This window comes from Myotis yumanensis, unplaced genomic scaffold, assembly GCF_028538775.1.
Source record: "Myotis yumanensis isolate MYYU_CA2020_CCGP unplaced genomic scaffold, mMyoYum1.0.hap1 SCAF_3, whole genome shotgun sequence".
Lineage (NCBI taxonomy): Eukaryota > Metazoa > Chordata > Mammalia > Chiroptera > Vespertilionidae > Myotis > Myotis yumanensis.
The window spans coordinates 203,469,310-203,496,040 of NW_027223754.1; the positions used below are offsets into that span (position 1 = coordinate 203,469,310).

At 48.8% G+C, this 26,731-nt stretch overlaps 1 protein-coding gene across 2 annotated transcripts in view; it reads left to right on the forward strand.

The window, feature by feature from the left end:
- The window catches only part of ABTB3 (ankyrin repeat and BTB domain containing 3), a 256,079-nt gene that overhangs the window by 188,395 nt on the left and 40,953 nt on the right, over nt 1-26,731 (forward strand). For both annotated transcript variants that reach the window (XM_070410983.1, XM_070410984.1), the window contains 2 exons: nt 23,819-23,984; nt 25,935-26,024. In XM_070410983.1, coding sequence (XP_070267084.1) covers nt 23,819-23,984; nt 25,935-26,024 — 256 coding nt within the window. The remainder of the gene's footprint in view (nt 1-23,818; nt 23,985-25,934; nt 26,025-26,731) is intronic.

Below are 26,731 nucleotides of genomic sequence, written 5' to 3' on the forward strand. Positions count from 1 at the left end.
GAAGCAAATGATGCCCTTCCCTGTAGTTTTCTAGCAAAACCTTGCAGATGACAGTTCCTAGCTGGGTGAGGACACACCTCTGCTTCTTCGCGTGCACTGCAATTATTTATGGGGCCTCATTTTTTGTCCAAAGCAAACGAAATAAAACAACAACTCACTCAGCCCAGTCAAATTGCGGTTCCAAATGCAAAAAGCACAGCAACTCAGAGGCGGGGGGGGGGGGGGGGGGGGGGGGGGGATGTGTGCACTGCCCTGACTCCCAGTGCTGTTTGCCAGGTGGCCCCGGTCACCATTTTCAGATCCCCACTGCCCCTCCCATGAGAGACTGCCCCTCCTCTGAAGTTCATCTAGGCCATCGTGCGGCCAGGCAATAGAGATTGCCACCCTTCCAGGATCTGGTTGGGGTCTGCAAGGAGATGGAGGGTGTGCAGCATAAAACACACAGCCCACCGAAGGCCCAGAGGTGCCCCTGAGCCCCCCAGAACATGCAGGGTGCTGATCCAAGTCATCGTTGATTGAATGTGTACCATGTGCTTGACACTGTTCTAAGTGCTTCGCACAGATTAATTAATTCCCACTATTACCCAAACCCTGCAAGGTGGGTACCATTATGCCCACTTTACAGATAAAGAAACTCAAGCACAGATACGTGAAGTAACACACCCAAGACCACAGGACTAGTAAGTAGTGGAGCCAGGATAGGCGTTCAGGCAGTCCAGACACCTGGGTTCCTATTTGTAACCACTGAGTTGTACTGTTCTCAGGTGTCTGTCTAGGCAGTTTCTGGCTGTACCACCATTCCTTACACCTTGTCACCTAAAATCACAGCAGGTCTTGGGGAAAGGCTGGGAAGCTGTCAGTTATTGAGCACCTACTATGTGAACTTACCTGTTGCAACAAGAGATTTGTATTCGTTACTTGTCTCCTTAAGTCTCGAAAGCTGCCTCCTGAGGTGAGTGTGATCTTCCCATGTTACAGATCAGGGAGCGGAGGTGCCGGGGATGAGGTCCTTGCGGCTCACGGAGACACCATGGCTTAAAGGTTAGGAGCCTGGACTCCAGAGTCCCATTACCTGGGTCCCGTTCCCACCGCCATGGCTAATTAGCTGTGCAACCTTGGGCAAGCTAGTTAACCGCTCTGGACCTTAGTTTCCCCACCCGATACATGGACATGATAATAGCACTCCCCTTGGAGTCTGGTGCAAACCTGAAGTGGGGTCATGAACATGAAGCACCTGCAGACAGTGCCAGAAAGGCAGCAAGTACTCACGACCTGGGCTCCATCATCAGCTAGCCCTGCCGCAAGTCTGTGTCCCTGACATAGTCATGGAGGCTCATACATAGGCGTTGCTTAATATTGTTAAAGGCTTTTAACCCTTCCTCAGGTGAGCCTCCTAAACAACCAGTGTTGTCCAAAAAAAAAAAAAAATAGTGCTTCCATTTTACAGAGGAAGAAATCAAGGCCCAGCAAGATGAGGTAACTCTCTCGACATCACACAGATATTAAGTGGCAGAGTTTGGAGCCATATTTCAAACCCAGACATCCAGAGATATCACCCATTTTTCTGGTCCTCTTGGAGGACACTAATCACGCTCTTCCAGATGCTTCTAATCCTTATAATTCCTCACACTGCACAGGAGCTTCAAGGTTCATCTCCATGTCCCTCCTCCCACGTGGAGCTTTTGCTGCATGTCTAGTGCTCAGGTGTGTGTCATTCTGACGGCCACACCAGGCGGTCGGTTTCAGCATTGTGCAGTTTGAGGCCTCAGCGCGGGGGGTTCTAGGACGGGGGTGATCTTCTGTGGGCCAGTATTCGAGCACTCGGAGCCGGGAGACAAAGAAGTCAGTCCCATGTGAGTCTCTAGGCTATTTTTGGTCATTTATCTCTCAATTCTTGACTCATTTGTCTCCAGAAGGATAATTTGTGTGTAGAAAATATACTAATTGATTGCTCCAGCTCAATTTTCAAGTTCAGAGATCATTTTCAAAGAGAAAACTAAAACATAGTATTTCATTAGCTTTCCTAAATAATAAGTATAAACTTCCAAGTTCCATTTAGCAGCACGTGAAAGGATGAATTCGTGTTGTTGTCTTTTTAAGAGTACCTATTTTTTTAGTCTAGACAACATATAGATACATCTATATATTTCCCAGTCTCATCTAATGCGATGTGAAGTAGGAATGACTGTCTCCAGTTTGCAGGTAACCGGGTCAAAGAAGTCTTAGGCATTCATATTTCCTTCTTACTCTGAGCCTGGCACTAACTGTCTTCATGGTATGTCCCCATTTTACAGATAGGGAAGCTGAGGCTAATTGAGGAGGTGGAACTTGTCCAGGTCACACAGCTACTGTGAGGCAGGTGAGGTCTAGAATGGAGGTCTTGGCGAGTGGAGGTAAAAACACTGTCTCCTTGTCTCTCGACCCTCCCAGACATTCAACTTCCAAGTTGCCAGGCTGGCTCCTAGCTCTGAATCAGTCAGAGCTGAGCTCCTTTTTCTAAATAAACAGCCCTAGAAAAGTGGGGGTAGCTTGGCAGTCTAACAGGTGCAGGAACTTGGAACTTGGTGTTGGCCGGCCAGTGTCAATGACAGTTAACACATATCATTACCTACCGGCTGGCAAAGGGACAGAGAGACCAGTCAGGGATTCCCAGGTCTGACGCTAGTGCCGCCACTGATTCTCAGAGTGGCCTTGGGCAAAGGCTGTGGGAATTCCGCTTTGGTCTTTATTCGGCTACAGGAAAGCCTCACCATGGTGACCAGGTTCATTCAAAAGGAATCCATTTGATGCGGCTGCAATTTGTAAGGGGTGGCCCATTTATTCTTCCTTAAAGTATCAGATCATCTAAACCTGGGAAATGCAGCCTTGTTTTCCCCTGTCTTTTGGAAGGTGGGGAAAATAAGGGATAATACACACTGGCAGGGTTTGCACTTTTTTTTTTTTTTCATTAATTGGTTTTAAAACATTTTAGAAATTTAAAGAGCAAATACTGTTGTTTTTCTCATATTTGTAAGATGCAGTTTTTCTGCTCCAAAATGAGGCTGTGTTCAAATAGTAGTAGTAAGGGGTATTCCCAGATCCTCTCTTAGCTGATAAATGGTACCTACCCATGGGATTTGGGGGTTGTTAGAGCCACAAGCTCCCTCCAGGAAATGGCTCATCTTTTTGCAGGTGTTTCTTAAATTCAAACCAGATTTTGAGCTGTCCCAGGTGGATAAGTTTGGCGATGGTAAGGTACAAAGGGTGTTAGGATGGGACTCAGGAGACCTTGGTCATTGTGTTCATTCCCTCGCTCTTTCATTATATTTATTGAGCACCTACTAAGGACCAAACCCCACACTCGATGCTGTCACCGGGGTCTGCTGCTTTCTGGAAGGTGACCTTGGGCAAGTCACTCCACCCAACTCACACCCTGTAAAGATGCGGGTGAAAACTCCTTCATGGGATGAGGACCCTTGTGTGTGAATTTAATGAATTGCTTCACTGTTTGATCTGCTACTTTTAACCCTTCCCAGGTCTCCTGGCCAGGGGTTCATGGAAGAGACTGGGGGTGGGAGACAGGTCTTGAGCCACATCCCTGCCAGCCATTTCCCTAGGTCACGTCCACCTCGACCCCTGGATTCAGACCTGGGGCCTCTGGCTCTCTCCCGCAGACGGCCACCTGCAGAGGCGGAGCACCTGGGCCTGGGCCTGGCTCCGTGGGGCCCTGGAAGGCTCCCAGGCTCTCCAGTCGGAGCCACTGTCTCTTCTCCCCTCAAGTGCCCTTGTCCTTGGCTGGCCCTGGACAAGTCCCGCAGCTCCCCACGCCGCTCCAGCTGGGCTGCTGCAGACGTGCACACGGACACCAGCCTGTCTTCACCTCCACAGACGTGCAGGCCACACTGCAGGTCCCTGGTGACCCCACTGGGACGGCCGCCTGCCTCCCTGCCCTATGTCAGTGCATTAGTGCCTCCTGGAAGACAGGAAAAGGCCCTCTCCCTGATCCCAGGAGAGCCACTTTGGGGCTCAGCCATCCTCCCCTAGCAGTGCCAGGGCCAGGCCAGGGAGCCTGTGCCAGGAGCCGAGCTGGCAAGGAGCCCAGCACTCCTCGGGCTCCTACCCAGCACCTGCTGTGTGGCTGACCTGCTAAGAGTTAGCCTGGGGGGAGGGAGGGGGCAGGTAGAGGGGTTGCAGTAAGTACAGAAAAAGTCTGGTAAATGCTCTACTATAAATGCAGTCAACATCTAGGTCTGGGAGAGCTAGAAATGCAAGGGGTACCGTTGGATCTGAATCCTACAGAATAAACAGATTCAGCAGGTAGAGCAGGTGAAGAGAGGAGGGGAAGAGGAGGGCATTAGAAAAAGAAGTCTGCACAGAGGGAACCGCCTATGCAAAGGCCTCAAGGTGGGGATGTGTGTTGAAGGAAACAAGAATTTCAAACCCAGAGCATGGAGTTCAACCAACACAGCTCTGAGTGTGTGGCCAGGCCCTGGCCTAAATTCATCCAGGAGGGTCTTTCCTGCCACACCCAGGAATTCTGCCTGGTCTTGTGGGAGGTGGGAGCATCTCAGATTACTAAGCAGAGAATTGACGTGAGATTTGTATTTTAGAAAGAGGTTCTGGTGGTGGCATGGGAAGTGGGCGGGGACAGGGCCTGGAGTCCAGAAGCTGTGGCAGGAATCCGGGTGAGAGCTGAGTGCAGGAGTGTTTCTCAGCATCTGGAAGGGTTCAGGAATCTGGAGAAGGGGCTGCGAGTAAATTAATAAAGAGACTAGACATGAAATATAAATCTGGAAGGCATTTTGGGGAGCCAGAGGACACCTAGCTTCAGTAACCAAGTTCTCCGAATCTCTGGACCCCTCGCTTTTTAATAACACAAATTGCCCTAAAGCAAAGCAGATATACATATCAAAGGTAAGGTTTGGTATACAGTAGGCATTGTCAGGTTGGGGGAATTGCCCTCTGCCGGTCAGGCAGCAGACAATTATAGATGCAAATCTTTAGGTTTGGGGAAATGCTTTCAGCTATTGCAGCAGGCAATATGTATCTTCAGCCCTGCTAAAGCCTCAAGGTCCACAAACCTTTTGATGAACTTCTTGCATTTATGACCTGCTGGAATTAGCCCCCAGCAGCTGAGGACAGCTGACTAAGGCAGAAGCAGTGGGGACAGGGATGGGGAGGATGCAAGAGGAACAGAGGAGGTGGAAGCAGCAGGACTTGGTGGAGGATGTGGCGGGGGAGGGGGGGAAGGCAGGGCAGGGAAGAGAGGATATGGGGAGTCAGTGTTTTCTGGGTACGTATAATTGTGTTACAGATGAATGTTTAGATTGGGGGGCACTGAATATATTTTACCACACTTTTTTTTAATTGAATTTATTGGGGGAAATTTTTTTAAATGGCTCTGGTGTGTTATCAAGTGAAAAAAAGATTACACAGAATAGTATATAAGGTGTCACTCTTGTGTGAAATAGACGTGTGTGCATTTGCTGTCCATACTTACACTGTCTTCAGGAGTGGAACTGTGAAACTGATAACCAGGGTGAACCTGAGAAGGGGAATTGGAAAACTGGGTGTATCGGTCTCCTCGGGCTGCTCTAACAACGTACCGCAGACCGGATGGCTGGAAACAACAGGCATTTGTTGTCTTACAGTTCTGGAGGCTAGAAGTTCAAAATCAAGGTGTCAGCAGGGCCACGCTCCCTTGAAAGCCTCTCAGGCAGGATCCTTCCTCGACTCTTCCTGCTTCCGGTAGCCTCAGGCATTCCTTGGCTTGTGGTCGCATCACTCCAGGCTCTGCCTCCTTCTTCACGTGGCCTTCGTCTCTCTGTGTCTCAGCCCAAATTTCCATTTCTTACAAAGACACCAGTCATATTGGACTAGGACCCACCTTCATGACCTCCTCTTAATTTGATTATATCTACAGAGACTCCATTTCCAAATAAAGTACATTTACAGGTATGTGGGAGAAGGGATGGGCTAGGATCTCAACTTATCTTTTTAGGGAACATCATTCAACCCATCACACTAGGGACAGAGATGGGAGGGGATCTTACTTGACCGTTGGATGTTGTAGCATGTGCATGGGCTACCTATTTCCCTTACCAAGGTTTGTGTTAAAAAGTGACTCTGAGGTTTCTGCTTTGGGAGAATGTGTAACTAGGGATGCTTTTAACAAGTACAGGACAAGGACAATGCGGGAGAAGTAATCGTGGGTTCCGTTTTGAAAGTGTTGAGTGCAAGATGCTGTCCCAGTTGGTTGTCCATGGAAATGAGAGTCTGTGTCTGCTTCTCCATCCTGAGAGTTGCCAGGGAATTAAGTGCTCGCCATACCGTCTAATTAGAGAGGAAGCAGAGCACAGTGGTGAGGAGTGCAGGCCTTACAGCCCACCTGCCTGGGTTCAAATCCTTGTGTGACCTTAGGCAAGTCAGTCCCCTCTCCAGGCCTCAGTTTCTGTATCTGTAAAATGGGGACAATAATATGCCTACCTCATAAGGTTGTGGGAAGAATTAAGCACAGTAGTGTCTGTAAACAGTCTAGCACCATGTAGCATGTAAACCAGGTAGCATGCTGTCTCTACTACTATGACACACTATTGTCTCATAGTAAATGCACATTATATATTAGTGATTATTCCTATTCCCCGCCTCTCTGCCCCACCCACCAAGAGCTCAGAGCCTCCTGGTTGTCAAAAACAATGGGCTCAACTTCCTGTGAGAGAGGGGGAAGCACTGTCTTGCAGAGGGAAGGTGTACAGCCTCGGGGATATGCTCTGTAGCCCGGCCGAGGTCAGGCGTGTTTTGCCTCTTCTTCCACTGCCATGAGTCAGCCTCAGGGATGCAGGGAGAATCAACCAGCGCTGACTGGCTGGGGACCACTGACCCCACACCAGTGACTCAGAGTTCTTCTGGATGACTCAAGTTTTCTGTTTTCTCTGGAGTAGACAGCAAATATGGCCCCTGATTGGGTCAAGTGAGCAGAGGTTTGGGGGCATAGAATATTCCAGAAGAAACTGTCACAGCCTGGACTTAATCTCAGACAGTTGGCCTCCTTCTCTCTTTAGGGCTGGAAAAGAATAAGTTTCCTTGGCCACGGGGCCTACTACAGAGCCTGACACATAGTTGGGCCCAATAAGTATTTGTTGAATGAATGATGCAAAGGGTTATTTATTACTAAGTGTGTTGGTGATCATGTAAGTAAACAGAGTAAGACTTTTCCTGGACTAATTCAGATGTAAAAAGGCTTCAACATGGAGACAGGCAGGTAAGATTCAGGCATGGGACTTGGAAGAAAGGTCTTCACTGAAGAGGCCTTTGGGGGAAATGCTGGTAAACAGGTGGCCTTTGAAATCATGAGTGTGGGTGAGATTGCCTGGGGAGGGATTGATGAAGAGGTCATCATGAGGCTAAGGAAGAGGGGCCCAGGTCAGAGAAAAGCCCGAGGAAAGTGAGGTTGAGAAAGCTGGAGGGATCACAGAATCCCAGACTGTCACGCCAACGGAAGAGATGCCAACAGAAAGGAGGCCCTGGACTTGGCAGTGAGGGAGCCGTCAGCGCCCTTTACAGCAGCAGTTCCCACAGCTTGCTGTGGGTGGGAACCAGATTGCAGGCGACAGACAGTTTGCCAACACTTGGAATTTGTTCTGAGCTTCCAAAGTGTTAAAAGCAAAACAGAAACACATTGGATGCTTACAGCAACACAGAGAACTACATCTTAAATGGCTTTCGGGGCTCAGTTCCAAATCAGGGCTTCCGATTCAGGCTGGCAGGTTGAGGGTATGTCGTTTGCCATATGGGATTTGCTTCCAGAGGAGTGGGGATTGGGGGGGGAGGGGGGGAGAGGGGCACTCTTGAGTCTGTTAAATTTCTGCCCAGGGTGTTTATTTACTCATCTGCCAGCAAACCTCCTAAACTCTAATTAAAAATATTACTTATGCCCGGCTGGTGTTGCTCAGTGATTAAACATCGACCTATGACCCAGGAAGTCACAGTTCTGTTCCCAGTTGGAGCACATGCCCAGGCTGTGGGTTTGATCCCCAGCAGAGGGCATGCAGGAGGCAGCAGATCAATGATTCTCTCATCATTGATGTTTCCATCTCTCCCTATCTCTCCCTCCCTTCCTCTCTGAAATCAATAAAATTAGTTGCACAGAACATTATCTTCCCTTAGCAATTAGCCAGCAACCAGTACTTAGTACAAAGCCATGTGCTCAGTATAAAGCACTTGGTTCAAGCCCTGACAAAGGGGCTTAGGGTAATAGTGAAAGCATGAGTCCCATCCTTCAAAAAGTTTTTGTCATCACAAGTGAACTTACCTCCATCAGGTCATTAAACCGCCCTATAAAAGGTTAAGGACCATCAGCCTGGGTGATCACCAAAGTCCTTCCTTACTCTGAAGATTATTCCATTGTGTGGTCTGATGTCAGATATGCAAATGCAGTGCTACTTTTACCTGTGGGGGAAACTGAGGCATGTAGACGGCAAAGGAAATAAGTGGAGCTTCGGTCCATGCCTTCTTCTGTATCTTACACGGGAACGAATAGTTGAGAGAATGCGTGGGCCAGAACTGTCCTGGGTGCATCTCACACCCGGTTCCATTCAGTTGTCCTCCAACCATATGAGGAACTTTATTTTCCGTTTCCTGGGGCTCCAGGAGGTTAGGGGGCCTGCATGTGGTCACATGGAGAATGTGCCCCGTCTTGGGCTTGAACCCAGTCTGTCTGACTCTACGGACCAAGGTCTCTTTACTAACAGAGTAGCTCCCATCAGAGAATCAGCATTGGAAATGTGAAGGTCACTTCTGAACAAGGTCCACAGGTTCATCTTGAAAGACTCAGCCCACAGCCTGAGGTGGTCTGAGGAAGTCAGATCATGGCAGCCCTTGTGTCAGTCTAGCATTCTCACTGGATCATTGTCCAGTGGCCAAGATCCCTGCCAAGACTTAACATAGAAATATTCTGAGAAAGATGTGAAAAGGGCTCAAGCTCCCTAGTAATCCTGGAAATGCTATCAGAACCACACCCAAGATGCATTTCAAACTCATTAGATTGAAGTCTTACATCAGAGTTGAGCCAAGATAGAGAATAGTGGGGACTCTCCAACATCACTGGAGGGGATTCCAAATCCTCTTCCAAGTAAACTTGAAAATACCCAATTGTATTCGCAGGCCTATGCTCTGGAAAAACTCTTCCATATGGAAATAAAGAGACACGTACAAAGATGTTCATAGATGCAGTATTTGTAATAGCAAACCAAATAAAAAGAAAAAGGAGAGAAGCTGTCTGTATACAGGAGAATAGATAAATAAATTATGATATGTTCATACTTGGAATACCAAGTAACAATGAGAATAATTGAACTAGATCTACATGCCATTACACAGCTAAATCCCAGAAACATAATATTGTGCAGGAAAAAAAGCAGGTTGAGGCAGGATTTGTGTAATATGCCAACATTTACATGCAAGACAGTCCATATATTATTAGGAATCCATAAAAGTAGTAAAAAGTGTAAAGCATGCCTAGGGATGATAAAGGTCAAGTTCAGACGAGATGGTAATCTCAAGAAGGTAGAAGGGATAATGGAGTCAGGAAGGATGCACAGAGGCCTTTACACCTGTAACGCTTTTTTTTTTTCAGGTGAGTTGGGTGCCGAGCATGTCGGTGGTCACTGTTTTACTCTATATTTTATGTGTGTCTCAAATAATTCATAAACAATAAAAGTTATTTAGTTGGGCCCTGACTGGTTTGGCTCAGTGGATGGAGCATCGGCCTGCGGACTGAAGGGTCCCAGGTTCGATTCCGGTCAAGGACATGTACCTTGGTTGCGGGCACATCCCCGGTGGGGGTGTGCAGGAGGCAGCTGATCGATGTTTCTCTCTCATCGATGTGTCTAACTCTCTATCCCTCTCCCTTCCTCTCTGTAAAAAAAAATCAATAAAAATATTTTTTTTATAAAAAGTTATTTAGTTGGTGTTGGCAACAGCACATTCAGAAGTCCAGTTCCGGGATATTAATAAGCATTATTTAAATAATTGTTAAGTGGTTCAATAAATGTGGGAAACACTGGCTTAAATAAAATTAATTAGGCTTTTTTAAAAATTAGTGCTTTTAACATCCTGTGTTTCTTGTAAATCCCAAAGAGAATGTTATCCTGTTGAAATCTTTTACCGTAGATCAGGGGTCAGCAAACTATAACTGCCTGCTACCTATTTTTTTAAAGAAAGTTGTCTGAGTAAATAGCCACGCCCACTTGGTTAGTATTGTTTATGGAGGCTTTTCACACTACAGGGGCAGAGATGAGTTATGACAGAGACTGTATGGCCACAAAGCCTAAAATATTTACTATTTGGCCCTTTGCAGAAAAAGATTTGCGGACCTGTTATAGGGCATTTATGAGGCTGATGTTTCTGGGAATGGATTTGGGGATTATAACATGAGAACTTTGCCCTTGCACCTCAGGAATTGTATATTTATTTGTGAAAAGTGTTATAAAGAACACCATCAGTTCTTTCTGGAATTCCTTGCAAGATGATGTGTGTATGTGTTCATCTTTGAATCTCCAGCACCTAGCACAATAGCCAGCAGATACTTAGCGATTCCTGTGTGCTTCACTGAATTGATTTCAATTTAAAACCCATTTGTGAAATGGATTAACTAGGATATGGATTCGTTGGCTATAACAGACATGCAGAATACCTGTGGCATGGATAAGATAGGAGTTTAAAATCCCCCCTCACGTAACAGTCCAGGTATAAGCAGTCCTGGGCTGTTATGGAACTCCAGGTCAGGGACCCAGGGACCTGACCCTTGTTGCTCTGCCATCCCTCAAGTGATGCCTTCCTCTGTGTGGCCCAATATGGCTGACCCCACCCACCAGGACCACATCTATCTAGTGAGAAGAGGGAAAGTAGAAGGATATGCATGCTCCAGAGACTGCGTACATAATTTCCCCTCACTCCCTATTGGTCAGCACTTAATCATGTAGTCATGTCTAGCTGCAAGGGAACCTGGGAAATGTAGTCTTTACCTAGGCAGCCATGTACCCAGCTAAAATTCAGGTCCTACAATACATAAAGGAGATAAAGGATTCTGGAGGACAACCACCAGTCTCTGCTAAAAAGGGATATACATTAAGGGCTTGTCAAAATCAGGGTGACCCCTTTTTCTAAGGAAAGGCCTTATTTTCAACTCTTGAAATAAAATAAGCCATGATGCCGAATCCAGAGATATGTAATGCTGCTTCATTATTTCTACTCAAAATAACATGACAACAGTCAAACATGAGTACACCTAATTTCAGTCTCCTGGGTGTTTGCAGCCCTTGCATTTGAAATAAATCTCTTTTTTCCCCCCACATATTTGAACAGGCCCAGAATTCTATTGTGGGGGAAGGCAAACACAGTAGGTTTTACTACTAATGGGGCATATATATACACACCAGCCTAAGCAACCATTATGAGCAGACGACCAGACAACTGGCTGGTAGCTATGATGTGCACTGACCACCAGGGGGCAGACGCTCAATGCAGGAGCTGCCCCCTGGTAGTCAGTGCGCTCCCACAGACAACTTCCCCCTTCCCCCCACCCTGCCCCACCCCCACCCCAGCCAGCTGCCCCGATCGGGACTGGGCAAGATGGCCCAATCAGCCCTGATCGCCGGCCAGGCTGAGGTACCCCACCCATGCATGAATTTGTGCACCAGGCCTCCAGTTTACTGATAAGGAAAAGAAATGTTCCAGGCCCATTAGCATCTCACACAAAGCACAAACAATTGGCCAGGAAGAGGATCTGGAATCACCTTTTGTTCACTTTATCTGAGGCCGGTTTAATGAGCTGGCTCTTTTTTGTACTTTAGTGATGGCATGAAACAGCAAGTGGGCACAATCTTAGGACAAACATTTCTCCTAGGAACTCTGCAAGCATTACATGTTCCATTTGCTGCAATAGTATAATTTTTTCCTTAGAAAGCTGCATGGAGATCTTGGTGTGATTTGCTTCGATACAAAAGTCTCAATTTGTTCATCTTTTTTATACACCGAAGAAAAGGAGAAGCATCAATCGGGGGATGTGAATGAAGCCTGTGTGAGGGAATTTGGCTTTTTGGGGAAGATATGCTGAGAAGAGAGGGGGGTCAGGGGGCCCTGTATCCAAGTCAGGCCCACAATAAGCCATTTCACGATTCATTTCTGAAGGCACCATTTTATTGTCACGCTTACAGAATCCTGTAATGGGAACTGCTTCATATATAAAAGATGATGCAAAAAAATTTTATTACCCTCCACTAGGGTTTCTCAACCTCAGCACTATTGGCATTGGGGTGGAATAATTCTTTGGAGCGAGGGCTGTCCTGTATATTGTAGAATATTTAGTAGCATCTCCCTCGTTGTGACAACCAAAAGTGTCTCCAGACATTGGCAGATGTCCCTGGGTGACAAAATCACCCCTGGTTGAGAATCACTGCCCTGCACAAACCTAAGGGTATCCACAAAGAGACTTGCTAAGTGACTCAAAGACAACGATTCTGCTCCGAAATGCATCTGTGGCCCCTCCGATTGGTTACCCCTTCCCAGGCTTCCAGTTTCCTGGTCTGAAGGTCAGGAGTTGAGCTGAGTGCTTTCTTTCAGCTCCAACTGTCTGGGATTCCGAGAGTCTGAAGCTGCTGTATGGCACTTGTCTCTCGAGAACAACTTGAAGGAAAGCAGGATGCAGAGGAGAGGATGTGGAGTGAGGGGCACACCGTGCGTGCAGCAGGAAGGCGGTGGGGAAAGGCGCCCCGTGGAGTGGGTGGCAGGCCTTGTTGGCTGGAATGGTGGGAAAAAAGAATTGGTTGAGAGATGAGGAACTTTCCAGAGAGGCAATTGCAAGTGGGCCTTGAGTTTGAAGACCGTGGTTGGGAATGTATATTTGTTTGGCACCCAGTGCAGTTCCTGGCATCTAGTACTCACCCAGGCTGCGGTTGAATAGAATCTCTGTGACCATGGAGGACTTTGGTGGCACAGAGAGGCAGTGGAGTGGGTGGTAAGAGCAGGGGTTCAGGTTCAGATCTCAGTTCTACTGCTTGCAGGCTGTGCGACCTGGGACACATTTCTGAGCCTCTCTGTGCTGCAGTTTCCTCTTCTGAAAGATGAGGATAACTTTTCTGGGATCAGAGTAAGGATTAGATAATATCATATACGTGAATGAGTTTCAGTGTGTGTGTGCGTGTGTGTGCACATGTGTGTGCATGTGTGTATTATATATAGATATATTCTAATTAAACATATACTAGAGGCCCGGTGCATGAAATTTGTGCACAGGTGGGGTCCCTAGGCCTGGCTGGCGATCAGGGCCAATCGGGGCCACGCCAATCAGGGCTGGGCCGGAGAGGAGGCAGTGGTCACCGGGCCAGGGGCAGAAGGAACGGACGCCGGATGCCACCACCACCATTGTCGGCACCCCACCACCACACGGTTCCCCGCCTCCCCCTCCTCCTTCCCTCGCCGCTGTGCCGCCACTCCGGCGGGCAGGCCGCGGGCCAGTTGGGGCCTGCCAGCCGGGGAGAGGGTTAGGGCACAGGAGGTTGGCCACACTGGGGATCAAGCCCACAACCCAGGCATGTGCCCTGACCGGGAATCGATGTGAACTTCTGGTTCATAGGTCAATGCTCAACCACTGAGCCACGCTGGCCAGGCACTGCTGTCCCATTTTATAGATGAGAACATGGAAGCCTAGAGAGAGCTGGGGCTCCTTGCCCGAGGCATTACTGCAAGGGAATGTGCTGGGTTGGCTTACACTTCCACATGAGCAGTTCTTCCCACCGCCCTTCAGTGAGTGTCTGAGCCCAGGTAAAGGAAACCAGCATTGCTGTCTGCTCCGGGATTTCATCAATCTCTCCCGTCAGCCCCCAGAGGTAGGAGAGGCTGGCAACTTGATCCTTAATTACTGTTTTGCGTGAGTGTTGTGCTCTCATTTTTCTCCCCTAGGCATCTGCATTTTCAATTATATAGTCACCTGTGTAGTCAAACAGCTTGCTTCATATCCTTCTCCGTGACAGCCTGGGAGGGCTGGGCCCGCGTCGGGCTCTCGTGCTGCTGGGCCCAGTGCCCGGCCTGTAGCTGGTGCTCATTGAATGGGTATGTGGGAATGAATGGGTCATGGCACTTTCCTGCACCTCTGAGCTTCTCTGGGCAGAAACCTCATCCCCTTGGCCTCTGTGTGTCCCCAGTGTGTGCCACATGGCAGGAATTCGATAATGTTGGGTTCTGTGGGGCTGGGACCCTGAGGAGTCTTATTTAATTAAGCCTGGACTTTGAGATGACACAGGTCTGGATTGAAATGGAAGGAGAAGGAGCCCAGCAATTTTAGGGCAAGATTACTTAGCCCCTCTTGGGCTCTGTTTCCTCACCTGTGAAATGGGGATGCTGAAACCAGCCTTTTGGGGTTCCCGTGAAGGTTTAAGCAAGATGGGAACATGGGCTCAGGAGTCAGACTGTCTGGATTGAATGCCAGCCCCAACCCCTGCGGATTGTGTGACCTTGGGCAAGTGGGGTGACCTCCATGCCTCAGGTTTTCATCTGTGAAATGAAGAGAACAGGGCCCAATGCATGGGGTTATTTGGAGGATGAGATGGGCTGTTACATGGGAAATGCTTAGCACATGGAAAGCTATTGATAAGTGCCAGGTAATCTTTACTCTGTTCGAAGGCAGCCAATCTGCTCACTAGTCTTGGTGCTGGGGTTCTTGTTCCAGCATCTAGAAGGTTCAGCAATCTGGAGAAGGGGCTGTGCATAACTTAAATAAGAGTCCAGAGACGAAACATAATTTTGAAAGGCATTTGAGGGTCAGAGGAGCCTCTCTTAAGAAACTAAGATCTCCTCCTCTCAGGACCCCATGCTTTTTATTAACACAATTTGTCCTGAGGCGAGGCAGAGATATACACTTCAAAGGGTCAGGTTTCATTTACAGAGTCCATTGTCAGATTTGGGGGAATCGCCTACCGCTGTTTGGGTGTTTGGCCAGTAGGAGGCAATAACATGTAGATTGAGATGCCCTGAGCTGTCTGGCAGCAAGTAATGATTTTAATGCTTCCTTTTCAGGTTTGGGGAAATGCCCTTGCCACTCCAGATGATTCAGCACTTGCTGTCATGCTGGAATTGGCTTCCAGCACCTTGGGAAACCAAATCGTGGGTCATGAGGGCCCAGGCAGCAGAGGGGGGCTGTGTCCCTTCAGAGTCATCCCAGTAACAGCCAGACCCCTCAGCCCACGTCCTGTGGTGGGTGTGGGCTCCGCCTCTTCCTTGTGAGCAGGGCCAAGCAGCCGCTCCCGTCCCACAGCCCCGGAGGCCTCAGCCTGCTGGGGTCTTGGAAGTTGCTCTGTCCCAGGTCACCAGCCTGCTTGTGAGACCCAGATGAATAAGAACAGAAACACAGGGAAAGGGAGGTGCAAGCCATGGGAGCAACAGCAGGTCTGTCTCAAGGGCCAGCAGGGACCACAGTGAGGGCTGGGCTCAGAGGGCCAGGCCCCAGAACTGCTTGGGGGCAAGAAAGACCTGCTCACGGACCAGCGGTTTCTGTGGCTGGAGGCCGGGCGGAGGGAGGGACTTCCAGATGGCCCTGATTGCATCCCTGGGAAGAGGCCCTACATTTAGAAAATGATGGCGTCGTGATAAGTATGCATTTCGCGTATTGGGCAGTTATTATCACACTCTGTGCGGAGTGGTTCAGATGTACTATCTGCTTTAATCCCCGTCACAGATTCAGGCAGTCAGCACTACTGTTGCCATCCCTGTTTCGCAGATGGAGAAACAAACAGAGGCTTAGAGAGGTTAAGCTACCTGCCGAGGTAGCGAGGAAGAGGCCAAGCGGGGTGTGAACTCTGGGTGCACAGGCTCTGGTGGCAGAGCTCAGGCCTGAGCCTCGCTTGCCAACAGGACAAGAATAACAACAACAGCACATAATGAGCATGCAGTAAAGGGCTTTTTTAATTATTATTATTGCTGATGAGGAAGGTCATGATGTGGGAACTGTTTAGAACTTTTGGGGTACAGGCCCGGAGTCATGAGTGAGGAATCCCTCTGAAGCCCAGAAATCGCCAGCACCTCCCTGAGAGCTGGGCTTACAGAGGGACAGACTCCGGAGCCAGGCCACCTAGGTTCAAATCCTGACTCCTACTTATTAGCTATGTGACCATGAGCAAGCTCATTAACCCCTCTGTCCCTTTTTCCTTATCTGTACAATAGGTTAATAATAATAATCCTTCCTCATAGGGTTATCATGGGAGTTAAACAAGTTAATATTTGTAAAAAGCTTATAATATGCCTGCTACATGGTGGGTACTAAGTATCTATATATATAAAAAGCTAATATGCAAAGTGTCCCCTTGGGAGTTCGAACGGGAGACCAGGAGTTCGATCACTCCCTATGATGTGCACTGACCACCAGGGGGCGGGGCGGAACAAAGGAAGGCTGACAGCCAGCAGCCAGGGAAAGAAGGCCCCATCCAGCAGCCAGAAGACCCCAATCAGCCCTGATCGCAGGCCAGGCCTAGGGGCCCTACCCCTGCACCCATTTCGTGCACTGGGCCTCTAGTCTGTTACATAAGTAAAAGGTGGAATGTTTGTGTTCTCATTTTACACATGAGAAAAGTAAGTGAGATTAAGTCACGGGCACAGTGCTTCCCGGTTAGCGAGGGCAGAGCCAAGTGGTGAAGCCAGGCAGTCTGGCTTCCGAGCCTGCACCTCACTAGGGTTAACTAGAGTCCATGCTCAGGGACCCTGGGAGCTGCTGGTTTCCAGCACTAGCAGGTCAGGATTGGTCCTGCAGGCAGAGGAGGAAAGAGGGGCTGGAAGCCTGGCTGGGCAGCTGCACACACACACACACACACACACACACACACACACACACACACCGCCCTGAGAAGCTCTGCCCTTTCTTGCTCATTGGACTGTCCCAGAAACTGCTTTTATCCAGCGTGGCTCCCATTCCCATCCCTCCCCCCCCCCCCCCCCCCCCCCCCGCAACCTCTGACATTACTAGTGTGCTTGCAAAACCCTTCTGAGAGACGGGGTTTCCCCACTGGGAAAGAACTGCCTTTCTCCTGGTGGGATTTGTTAGATACGATGCCTAATTTGATATCTTAAGGAAGCGCTTCTACTGTAATGTTCTTTAGTCTCTGTGTCTCCTATTTGCTTCTTCCAAATAGAGTATATTCTCCCCAAACAGTCTGCCTCTTGCTTTGTCATTTATAGTAACGATTATGATATGAAATCTCTAACATTTCACGAGAGCTGCGTGCTAAGCTCTGTAACCCTCCTAAGCACTGTACATGGATTATCTCATTTAATCCGCACCCAAAATCTGAGGAGGAAGGTTTTATGACTACGCTCGGTTTACAGATGAGAACACAGAACAGCAAAGAGGTTAAGTAACTTGCCCCAAGATCACAGAGCCGCTAACGAGCCGAGCTGGGAACCAGAGAGCGTGCTCGTAACTTCTCTGCTGGCTTTAAAAATTAATAAAGGAGTAAAATGTGCCTGAAGCCCCCCCAGCTTGCATTTGTCCCTCGGAGTGCACGAGAGAGCAGCGGGAGGCATGAACGCATCAGCTGCCACCTCCTCGCCAGCTCCCGTGCTGTGCTCAGGCCTGCAGGCCCCTCGGAGCGAGTCCTTCTGAAGTCACGTTCCTGAAGTGGTGGCAGCTGTGGAGCCCATCTCTTGGGGCCGTGGCCCTTGAGAAATGAGAGAAATTGACTGCCTCAGTAGCTGACCTCGTACTTAAATTGATCAGATTTTTATGGCATCACTGAAAGCCACTCAAAGGGAAAACGGCAGAGCTGATCACCTTCTGATGAAGCCCCAGGTGGCTGGCTTCATAGATTCCTGCGTCAGTCAGTCCTGCACTTAGGAGGCGCGTCCATTTGTCCAGCCACGGGGGACCCGTCGGGCTTCCGCGGCAGGTCCCTCAGAGACTTTCCAGAGCTGGTCAGGGGAGCTCCGAGGCGTGTTTCCAGGAAAGCTGCAGGAATTAAGATCCTGCAGAGTTCCATTTCCTAACAAACCCTGTTGAATAGAGAGGAGTGTTTTATGGAAAATGTTTCTTACCTGCTTGTTTGTTTGCCGGCCTTGGCTGGTAAAATTCAGTGGCCAGAACCATGACTTAGTTTGTGTGGCCGAGGGATTCTTGATAACCAGGTGTTTCCTGAGGCCTCAGGAATGAGTTGTGTGTTACTAACATGTGCTTCCAGCATGCATGATAGGCGCTGGGGGCGGCTGACGAGGGAGGAACGAAATTGGCCTGGAAACGGGACGTAAAGGAGAGCAGCTTGCCCTGGCCAGTTTGGCTCAGTAATTAGAGCGTCGGCCTGCAGACCAAAGGGTTGTGGGTTCGATTCCCAGTCAAGGGCATGTACCTCAGTTGCAGGCTCCATCCCCAGCCCAGTCGGGATGTGAATGGGAGGCAACCAATCGATGTGTCTCTCACACATCAATGTTTCTCTCTCTCTCCCCCTGCCTCCTCCTTCCTCTCTATTTTCTCTAAGAAAATAAAAATAAATCAATGGAAAAAATATCCTCAGGCAAGGATTAAAAATAAGAATAAAAAATAAGTTAAAAGGGAGAGGAGCTCTGGCCAGTGTTGCTAAGTGTTTAGAGCAGTGATGGCGAACCTTTTGAGCTCGGCCTGTCAGCATTTTGAAAAACCCTAACTTAACTCTGGTGCCATGTCACATATAGAAATTTTTTGATATTTGCAACCATAGTAAAACAAAGATTTATATTTTTTGATATTTATTTTATATATTTAAATGCCATTTAACAAAGAAAAATCAACCAAAAAAATGAGTTCGCGTGTCAAAGGTTCACCATCACTGGTTTAGAGTGTCGGCCCACGCACCAAAGGGTCTTGGGTTTGATTCCCGGTCAAGGGCATGTGCCTGGGTTGCAGATTCATTCCCCAGCCCTGGTCAGGTGTGTGCAGGTGGCAACCAATCAATCAATGTGTCTTCTCTCTCTCTCTCTCTCTCTCCCCCCCCCCATCCCTCCCTCCCTTCCACTCTCTCTAAAAAAAATCAATGGAAAAAATATCCTCAGGTGAGGATTAAAAGAAAAAGAAGGGGAAAAAACGAGAGGAGCATACCTCCCTTTATATACAGAGAAGGACTCCTTTGGACATGACACGCAAGCTCATACTTGAGGGATGAGAAGGAACCAGCCCTGCAAAGAGCTACAGGAAGGGCATTCCAAGGAGAGGGAACAGCAGGAGCAAAGTCCTCAGAGCAGGAAAGACGTTGGCCTGTTGAAGGGACAGAAGAGGGGGGCTGCTGGTACAGAGTGAAGGAGGAAGGGGAGGGTTGGAGAGCAAGGCAGGACCCTAAAGGCTGGAGTGGATTCTCATTACACAGGAAGGCATTGAAAGGTTTTAGGCAGGGGCACAGCATGGTCCTATTTACATTTTAAGTTCACTCTTCCCTTGTGTGAAAAACTGGTTTGGAAGGGAGAAGAGTGAGAGCAGGGAGACCAGTTAGGAGGCCACTGCAATCATCTAGGTGTTTGGAACCAGGGTCTGGCCAGTGGGGGTGGAGAGAAGCGATGGATTGGGAATTGGGGGTTTGGGGGCACAATCAACAGCAAATGGAATGAATGTGAGCATGAGAGGAGGGTCTCACCTGAGCACCTGGGTGGACAGGGGTGCCATGTATGGAGACAGGATGACTGGCAGGCCAGTTCAGAGGGTGGGAGGCGGACGAGTTAATAAATTCCATTTTGGACATACTAAATTCGAGGGTCTGGGAGATATTGAAGGGAGGCACTCTTGTAGGCAGTTGCATTTGGGGGCACGCCAGCACCATGGAGAAGGGCCTGGTCCCGCTGAGAGGGGTCAGGCTGTTTTGCCTGTTCAGCTGGTGAAATGCCAACTCCTTGCTTACCAGCTCTGTGACTTGGGAAATTTCCTCATCTCTGGGATGGGGCTTCTAACTGCACCCACATGGGGCTTGTTGTAAAAATCGTATGAATTAATACATGGGAAGAGCTTAGATTTCAATAGTAGGTATTCAATAAATGTCAGCTTTCTATAACAAGGATTTTTATCATCATCATCATTAACTACAGTAATTTTCTTGCCATTTGTCTCTTCCTAATTAAAATCAAGGACCTCTCTAGCTGGTAAACACTGCTGATGTTCTTGGAATTATCTGGGGCTCGGTGAACACAGGGTAGGGCCTGTGTCTCCCTCCTCCTAGCCCCATGCGTGGTGCCCACACGCAGTAGGTGCTCAGTGATATTTATCCAGTCAAATGGAATTTATCTTGACTCCAGGGGGGAAAAATGCTTATTTGAGAGAATCAGTCAAGCACTGAGGATAGCAGACAGGAAAGAGGAAATTGCAAACTCAGTGACAATGACGATTCACAGCGTCTTTGCTCCCAGAAAAAGGCTCTGATTTCACAAAGCGCCCTCTTCCCGAATTAGACAGTGGTCTGGGAGAAGAAAACTTCTCCTTACAATGATTCAAACCTGATACCTCCCCCAAGAGTTGCATGTGAAGCATATGCAGACCCCTCCTCTTCCCCACCCCCCCAAAGCCGCAGTGACGTATGCCCCAGTACCTTCCCTGTTGCTCTCACCCTCTTCTCTCCTGTCCATTTGGCTTGAAGCTTCTTCCTTGACCATTTTTTAAAAATATTTTTTATTGATATTAGAGAGGAAGGGAAAGGGAGAGAGAGAGAGAGAAACATCAATGATGAGAGAGAATCATTGATCGGCTGCCTCCTGCACACCCCACACTGGGGATCAAGCCCAAAAACCAGGCATGTGCCCTGGCTGGGAATCGAACCGGTAACCTCCTAGTTCATAGGTCAACGCTCAACCACTGAGCCATGGCGGCCGGGCCTCCTTAACCATTTTTAGGAAACATCGGTCCTTTAGATGAAGCCTTCTTCACAAAGGTGTTCCCTCTTTCCCTAGAGATGGGTGCCGTCCTCTCTACAGTGGGATCCATGGACTCCCCTCTTGTTCTTTTAGGGTCATGGCAAGTGGCTCTGCCCATTCCCAGACAAAACAGTTCAATTTCAGATAAACAGTGAATAATGTCTTAGTGTCAGTTTGTCCCATGCAATATTTGCTAAAGTATTTTTTATTGGCTAAATCTGAAGCCCTAGCAATGAGTCCCAAGTCCAAAGCCTATGGCACGGCCCCATTCTGTGCCCCAGAAGTTCGAACTTGGATGCTGATGCCATGGTCTAGGCCAGGCCTGGAGTCCTTCATCTCTCCCCAACCTGGGGGGGGCGGCGGGGGGTGGGGGTGGGGGGACTCTCAGGCTTCCCTGCAGAGTTTCCAGCAGCATTGAGGTGATCTTTCATCTTGGCGTCCAGGATCCTGGTCAACTATGGTACCCTAAACACCTTTCTTAGTTCTTCCCTGCGCCTTGGAGCCTGAGTTGACACAGTTCCTGAAGCATGTATACAGACTAGACCCCCTATCAACCCCAAGCTCAGGGTCCTCTGGAATCTTCGCTGCATCAGCTCCCCCTGGTGGCCAGAAGCAAAATTCTAGTGTCACCTATTGAGAGCCTAACATATCCTACCTACCACAGGGTTCCTATTTCAAGACAGCCTTGGGCCAAGGCTCCTCTGTCAGCAGAGATGAACGATATATCAGGAACCCAAGGAAGGGTCACGTATACACCCACCCCACCCATTTCCTGAGGCTCCCTGTGGCTCACCCCTCTGGTGTTCTCCCCAGAACCTAGCCTTACTGCTGAGCAGGAGTCTGAGTACCATAAACAATGCCCCCTCTCATTTCTTCCAAGGATAAAAAAGGAGATAATCCCCTCACAAACCTAATCCTTCCTGTACCACCCTGTGGGTTAGTTAGAAGCAGGAATGGAACCAGGAATGCTGAGAGCCTGCCTCCTTTCCTCCATGCCCACCCGCTGGATTGGCAAGAGGAGGGGCAGGAGCGGGTCTGGGACAGCGCTGACTGTGGCTGATGAAAGTGTGTGGTCCGCCAGCCTCAGGACCATCACCTGAGAAATGAGCACCTGCGTGTGGAGAAGACAGAACCCACGACGCCTGCTCCATCCCGGCAGCCACAGCCTTCACTCAGCCCCTTGTCACGTCTCTTTGTCACTGGCAGCTTCTTCATCCAATCAGCTAGTTCATTTAGCACTGACATGGCTCTTACCTCTAGGGGCGGCTCCCCACAAATCCATCCTCTACTCTCTCCCAGAGTTGGCCTTCCAACCATACCAGTGCCCTGCCAGCTTCAAAACGTTCAATGGCACTTCAGAGTAAAGTTTGGAGCCTTGAGAATCAAGTCAAGTTCCCCCGTAATCTAACCCCACCCTCAGCTCTGGCACTCTGCCTGCAAGTTTAGACCCCAGAAACACCCGGACCTTCATACCCTCACTTCACCTGCCATGCCTCGTCGCCACACTTTTGCTCATACCAGCTCAGAGTTCTTCTGCTTTCTTTTCTCCTGCCACTTCCTTATTTAAGACACAGCTCAGGGGTCACCTCCTCCAGGCAGCCTTGCTGTATCCCTGAGGCTCTATTCGGCACATGTCTCCGATCCCTCAAGCACTGCATTTACCACATGCGGTTTCATGGCCAGTGCCTGTACCCTCTCCCCTTCCAGGCAGTGGCCCCAGAGTGGGGACAATGACATGTCTTCAGCCCCTAGAGCAGAGCTTGTCACACACAGGTGCTCAATAAATGCTTGCAGATTTGATTCCATAGGTGATTGATCAGTTCACGGTGGGAAGGAAGTGGCATCCTGTACAAGCAGAGTTTGCATCACCTTCTGGAATCGGTTGATTTTTCTCCCCACCTTCCCTAACCTCTCGCTCGGTGCACCCAGCTGTCTGGGTTCGTTTCCGAGGCACCTGACTATCTGTGATCGCATCCCACCTTCCCAGTTCTCTGCCCTGCTTCTCCTCTGAATGTAGAGAATCCACCTGTCCTATGTCCATTCAGCTAACATTTTTAACAGCTCCATGTGCTGTGCTCTGTCTGGCACTGGGATGCAGACCCGCTAGACAGGGTCCCTGCTCTCACCCCAGTCCCCAGCCTGGAGGGGAAGGCAAATGAGGGAAGGGGCAAATAGCCTGTGCCATGGTGGGAGGACAGGGGGACACAGTAGACACCCAGGCGGGCTCTCCAGGCTGCCGTGGTTCACATCCCAGCACCTCTGCTTGCTGGCTGTGTGGACTTGGGCAAGGCCTTTATCTGTGTCTGTTTCCCCGTGGTTAAAAGAGGGGTAAAGAGCTAGCCAGTTTGGCTCAGTGGAGAGAGCATCGGCATGAGGACCCAAGGGTCTTAGGTTCAATTCCAGTCAAGGGCACATACCTCAGCTGGGTTGCAGACTTCTCCCCCTCTCCCCACCAGGGCCCTGGTCAGGGGCACATGCAGGAGGCAACCAATCGATGTGTTTCTCTCACATCAATATTTATGTCTTTCCTTCTCTCTTCCACTCTCTCTAAAAATCAGTGGGAAAATATCCTCGGGTGAGGATTTTTTTTAAAAAGAGGGTTTAAAATAGTATTTACCTCTTGGGGTTGAGTGGGGATTAAATGAATTAATTCATGTAAAGAGTTTAGCATAGTGCCTACCCCCAGTAAACATTCAGTAAATAGTAGCCAAGAGTATACTTGGCTCCGTGCGTGAAGGAACACGGAGGACAGGACAGATCCACAGCAGTTACAAAGGACAAAGGGTCAAGGCGTCCACATTCTAACTAAAGCCCAGGAACGGGCAGTGGACATGAAAAGCAAACGCAACGTCCCCTGGTGCTGCCTAACCCTTGTGGCCTTCCAGGCCCGTCCCTGGGGAGGCCGCCGCACCCCGCTGACCATCTCTCCCTCCCTTAGGGCTGACGACTGCTTTTTTGCTTCTCGGAAGCTGGACGCAGTGGCCATCGAAGCCAAGTTTAAGCAGGACCTGGGTTTCCGGATGCTGAACTGCGGGCGGACGGATCTGGTGAAGCAGGCGGTGTCGCTCCTGGGGCCGGATGGGATCAACACCATGAGCGAACAGGTACAGGGTCCTCTGGGTGTCTGAACGCGCACCCCCACCTTCACCACGAACGCCGCCCAAGGCAAGATGGACACGGCAGGCACTGGACAGAGGCTCCCCCTACGGGTGACTTGGGGTGATTTTTTTAGTTTAGTTTAGTTTTTAAAATAAAAATACCCCTGTTCATCATTATAGAAGTTGCACGTGACCATTGCAGCTGAAATGGAAAAGAGAGAAAAATAGGCCTATTCCAGAAAGGAAATCATTCCCTCACCAGATAACCATCCTGTTTATATTTAGTATGTGTCCTTCAAGTTCTTTTTCCAGCATGGTTAAAATTAGTGTTCAGCCGGCCTGTTACTGCCTCACAGAACAAGTCAAGACAAACTTTCACCAAACTTTCAGGGTACGTTTAAGATGCATAAAAGTCATTCTGGGGGACCCTCGGAGGAGCCTCTGAGACAGGCAGCTGTCCCCTCAAGTCCCTGACGCTAAGGTACATTGAAAGGTACTTTGCAATATCATTAAATAGTTTTAGTCCCTTTTAATGGCTACTTAACATGGTCATATTATTTATTCACTTAACCACACTCAGTTGTTGGGTATTTAGGTTGTTTCTAATCACTTCTATCAATAACGCTGAGCTAAATAAACTTAGACAAATCTTTGTTCAAATCCCTGATTGTCTCATTAGGGAAACTCTTAAGAGTGGAAATAGTGGCTCAAACTCATCAATCTTTCTGAAGTTTTTTTTTTATCTCAAATTACTATTCCAGAGACTGTTTCCTTGTACACACCCTCCAACTACATACAGTGGGGCCTTGACTTAGGAGTTTAATTCGTTCGGAGACCGAGTTTGTTAAGGAGCTCGTTATGGGGCTCGTTAACTCAAATTACTCTATCAACTCAATGCAAAAAATCTGCCGAGAGACAGCTGGTATCTCAAAAAACTCGTTAGTCGGGGCACTCGTAAGTCAAGACCCCACTGTATATGTGTTTCCTGTGAATCTTTTACTTATCTTTTGCCTGGTTTTCACTGGAGCTTTACTGTCTTTCTTTTTTACTTGGAAGGGCTCTTTACATATTAGACATATGACCTTTGTTATAATGTGACAGATATGTCTCCATGTACTGCTTACCTTTTCGTTTTGTTTATGTTTTCAATTTCATGTCCTCAGTGCTGTAATGATTTTCCTTTGCGATTCTTTTATTATTTTTGTGCCTAGATGACTTTCATGGTTTTAATTTTGTCTCTATATGGCTAATCAAACTAGAAACGGTTTTAGTGGATGGTGTGAGATAAGGCTCTTCTTACTCGGGTATTTTCCCACCTTCACAACACTGTTTATTGAAAAATCCATCCCTTCCTTCTGTTGGTTGGGATATGTTGTTTATACTAAGCAGGAGTCATGGGCAAATACTTCTGGAATTTTTGAAAGCCATTCCTCATTTGCTTGCTGTTCGCTTGTAAATGGTAATGTCAAACCAGATGTCAATGCTGGGGGTGTGCTCAGAGATAACCAATTTCCCTTGACCCCGACCGGGATCTTGTATAGAGTAAAGATGACACTTGTTATATTGAGAAAGAGAAAATGTCAAGGAAACCGTGTTTGTCAATTAGATAGCTTAGCGGCTGATGCTGCAGAACCCAGAAAGTTGAAATCAGCCATTTGCTTCAGCAAATACTCCCAGGTCCGTTGCACCCTAAGACAGACAAAGGAAAATCCTCCAACATAAGCAACGATTAATGCAAGGAAAAAAAGACAATTTATGGTTCCTTCTTGCCTCCATTTTGGTTTTCAAACTATGGAGGATTGTGACCTTAGGAGTCTTAGGGCTGTTTGGGTTTTTTTAATGCCGGATTTTGAGTGCAAAGATAGCCTTCTAAGCAAAAGTAAGAATTTCCGTGTTAACAGCAAGTGACACAGCCACCTGGTAAACCTCCGTTCTCTGGTTTCTAACTCACCGCAGGGCATGACCCCCCTGATGTACGCCTGCGTCCGTGGGGACGAGGCGATGGTGCAGATGCTGCTGGATGCTGGAGCTGACCTGAATGTGGAGGTGAGGGTGCAGGGGGCTGCAGGGCCCCTCAGCCTGGCATCCCCGGGGGAAGGTGAACCAAGTGGGGGTGGGGGCGGGGGGTGGGGCTTTCTCTCCCGAGAACCACTGCTGAGGGCAGGGCGCTCCGTCCAGCAAAGAGGTCAGACCAGCGGATGGATTACCTCCACCTAAGGCCCCAGCCCTGAGAAACTCCAAGGAGCAAGGAGCATGTATGTTTCACTTAAAAACAACCAACGAAGCTACAAGGCGCACCAGCTTTTACTTGGCTCAGGTGTATCGCCTCTGATCCTTATTGTCAACCGTTCCCTCTGGGATCAGAGCAGAGAGCGCTCTCCTGAGCCACCAGCCCTTCCCCTCTGCGCACTGCAAAGCTGGGCCCTGTCCCAGAGCTGAGGCGTGGCTCCCCCTCCCACACCGAATCCTGATTGGCGCACCTGGTTGGCTGAGTGGCAGCCACAGGCCTTAAAGCGAATCACATGGCTCCTTGAGGCAATGCGCTGGAGCAGAAAGCACACCCCAGCAGGCTTTGGAATTTGACACGGGTTCAAATTCTGAAACTGTCCTGTGCTTTGGTGACGTGCTTTTGTGCTTGGGCAAGTGGTTTCTGAGCCTCGCTGTCCCCATCTGCAAAATGGGAGAATAATCACACCCATCTCAGAGTTGTTGGAAGAAATAAATACAGAGAGGACCTAGCATAAGTTTGGGAC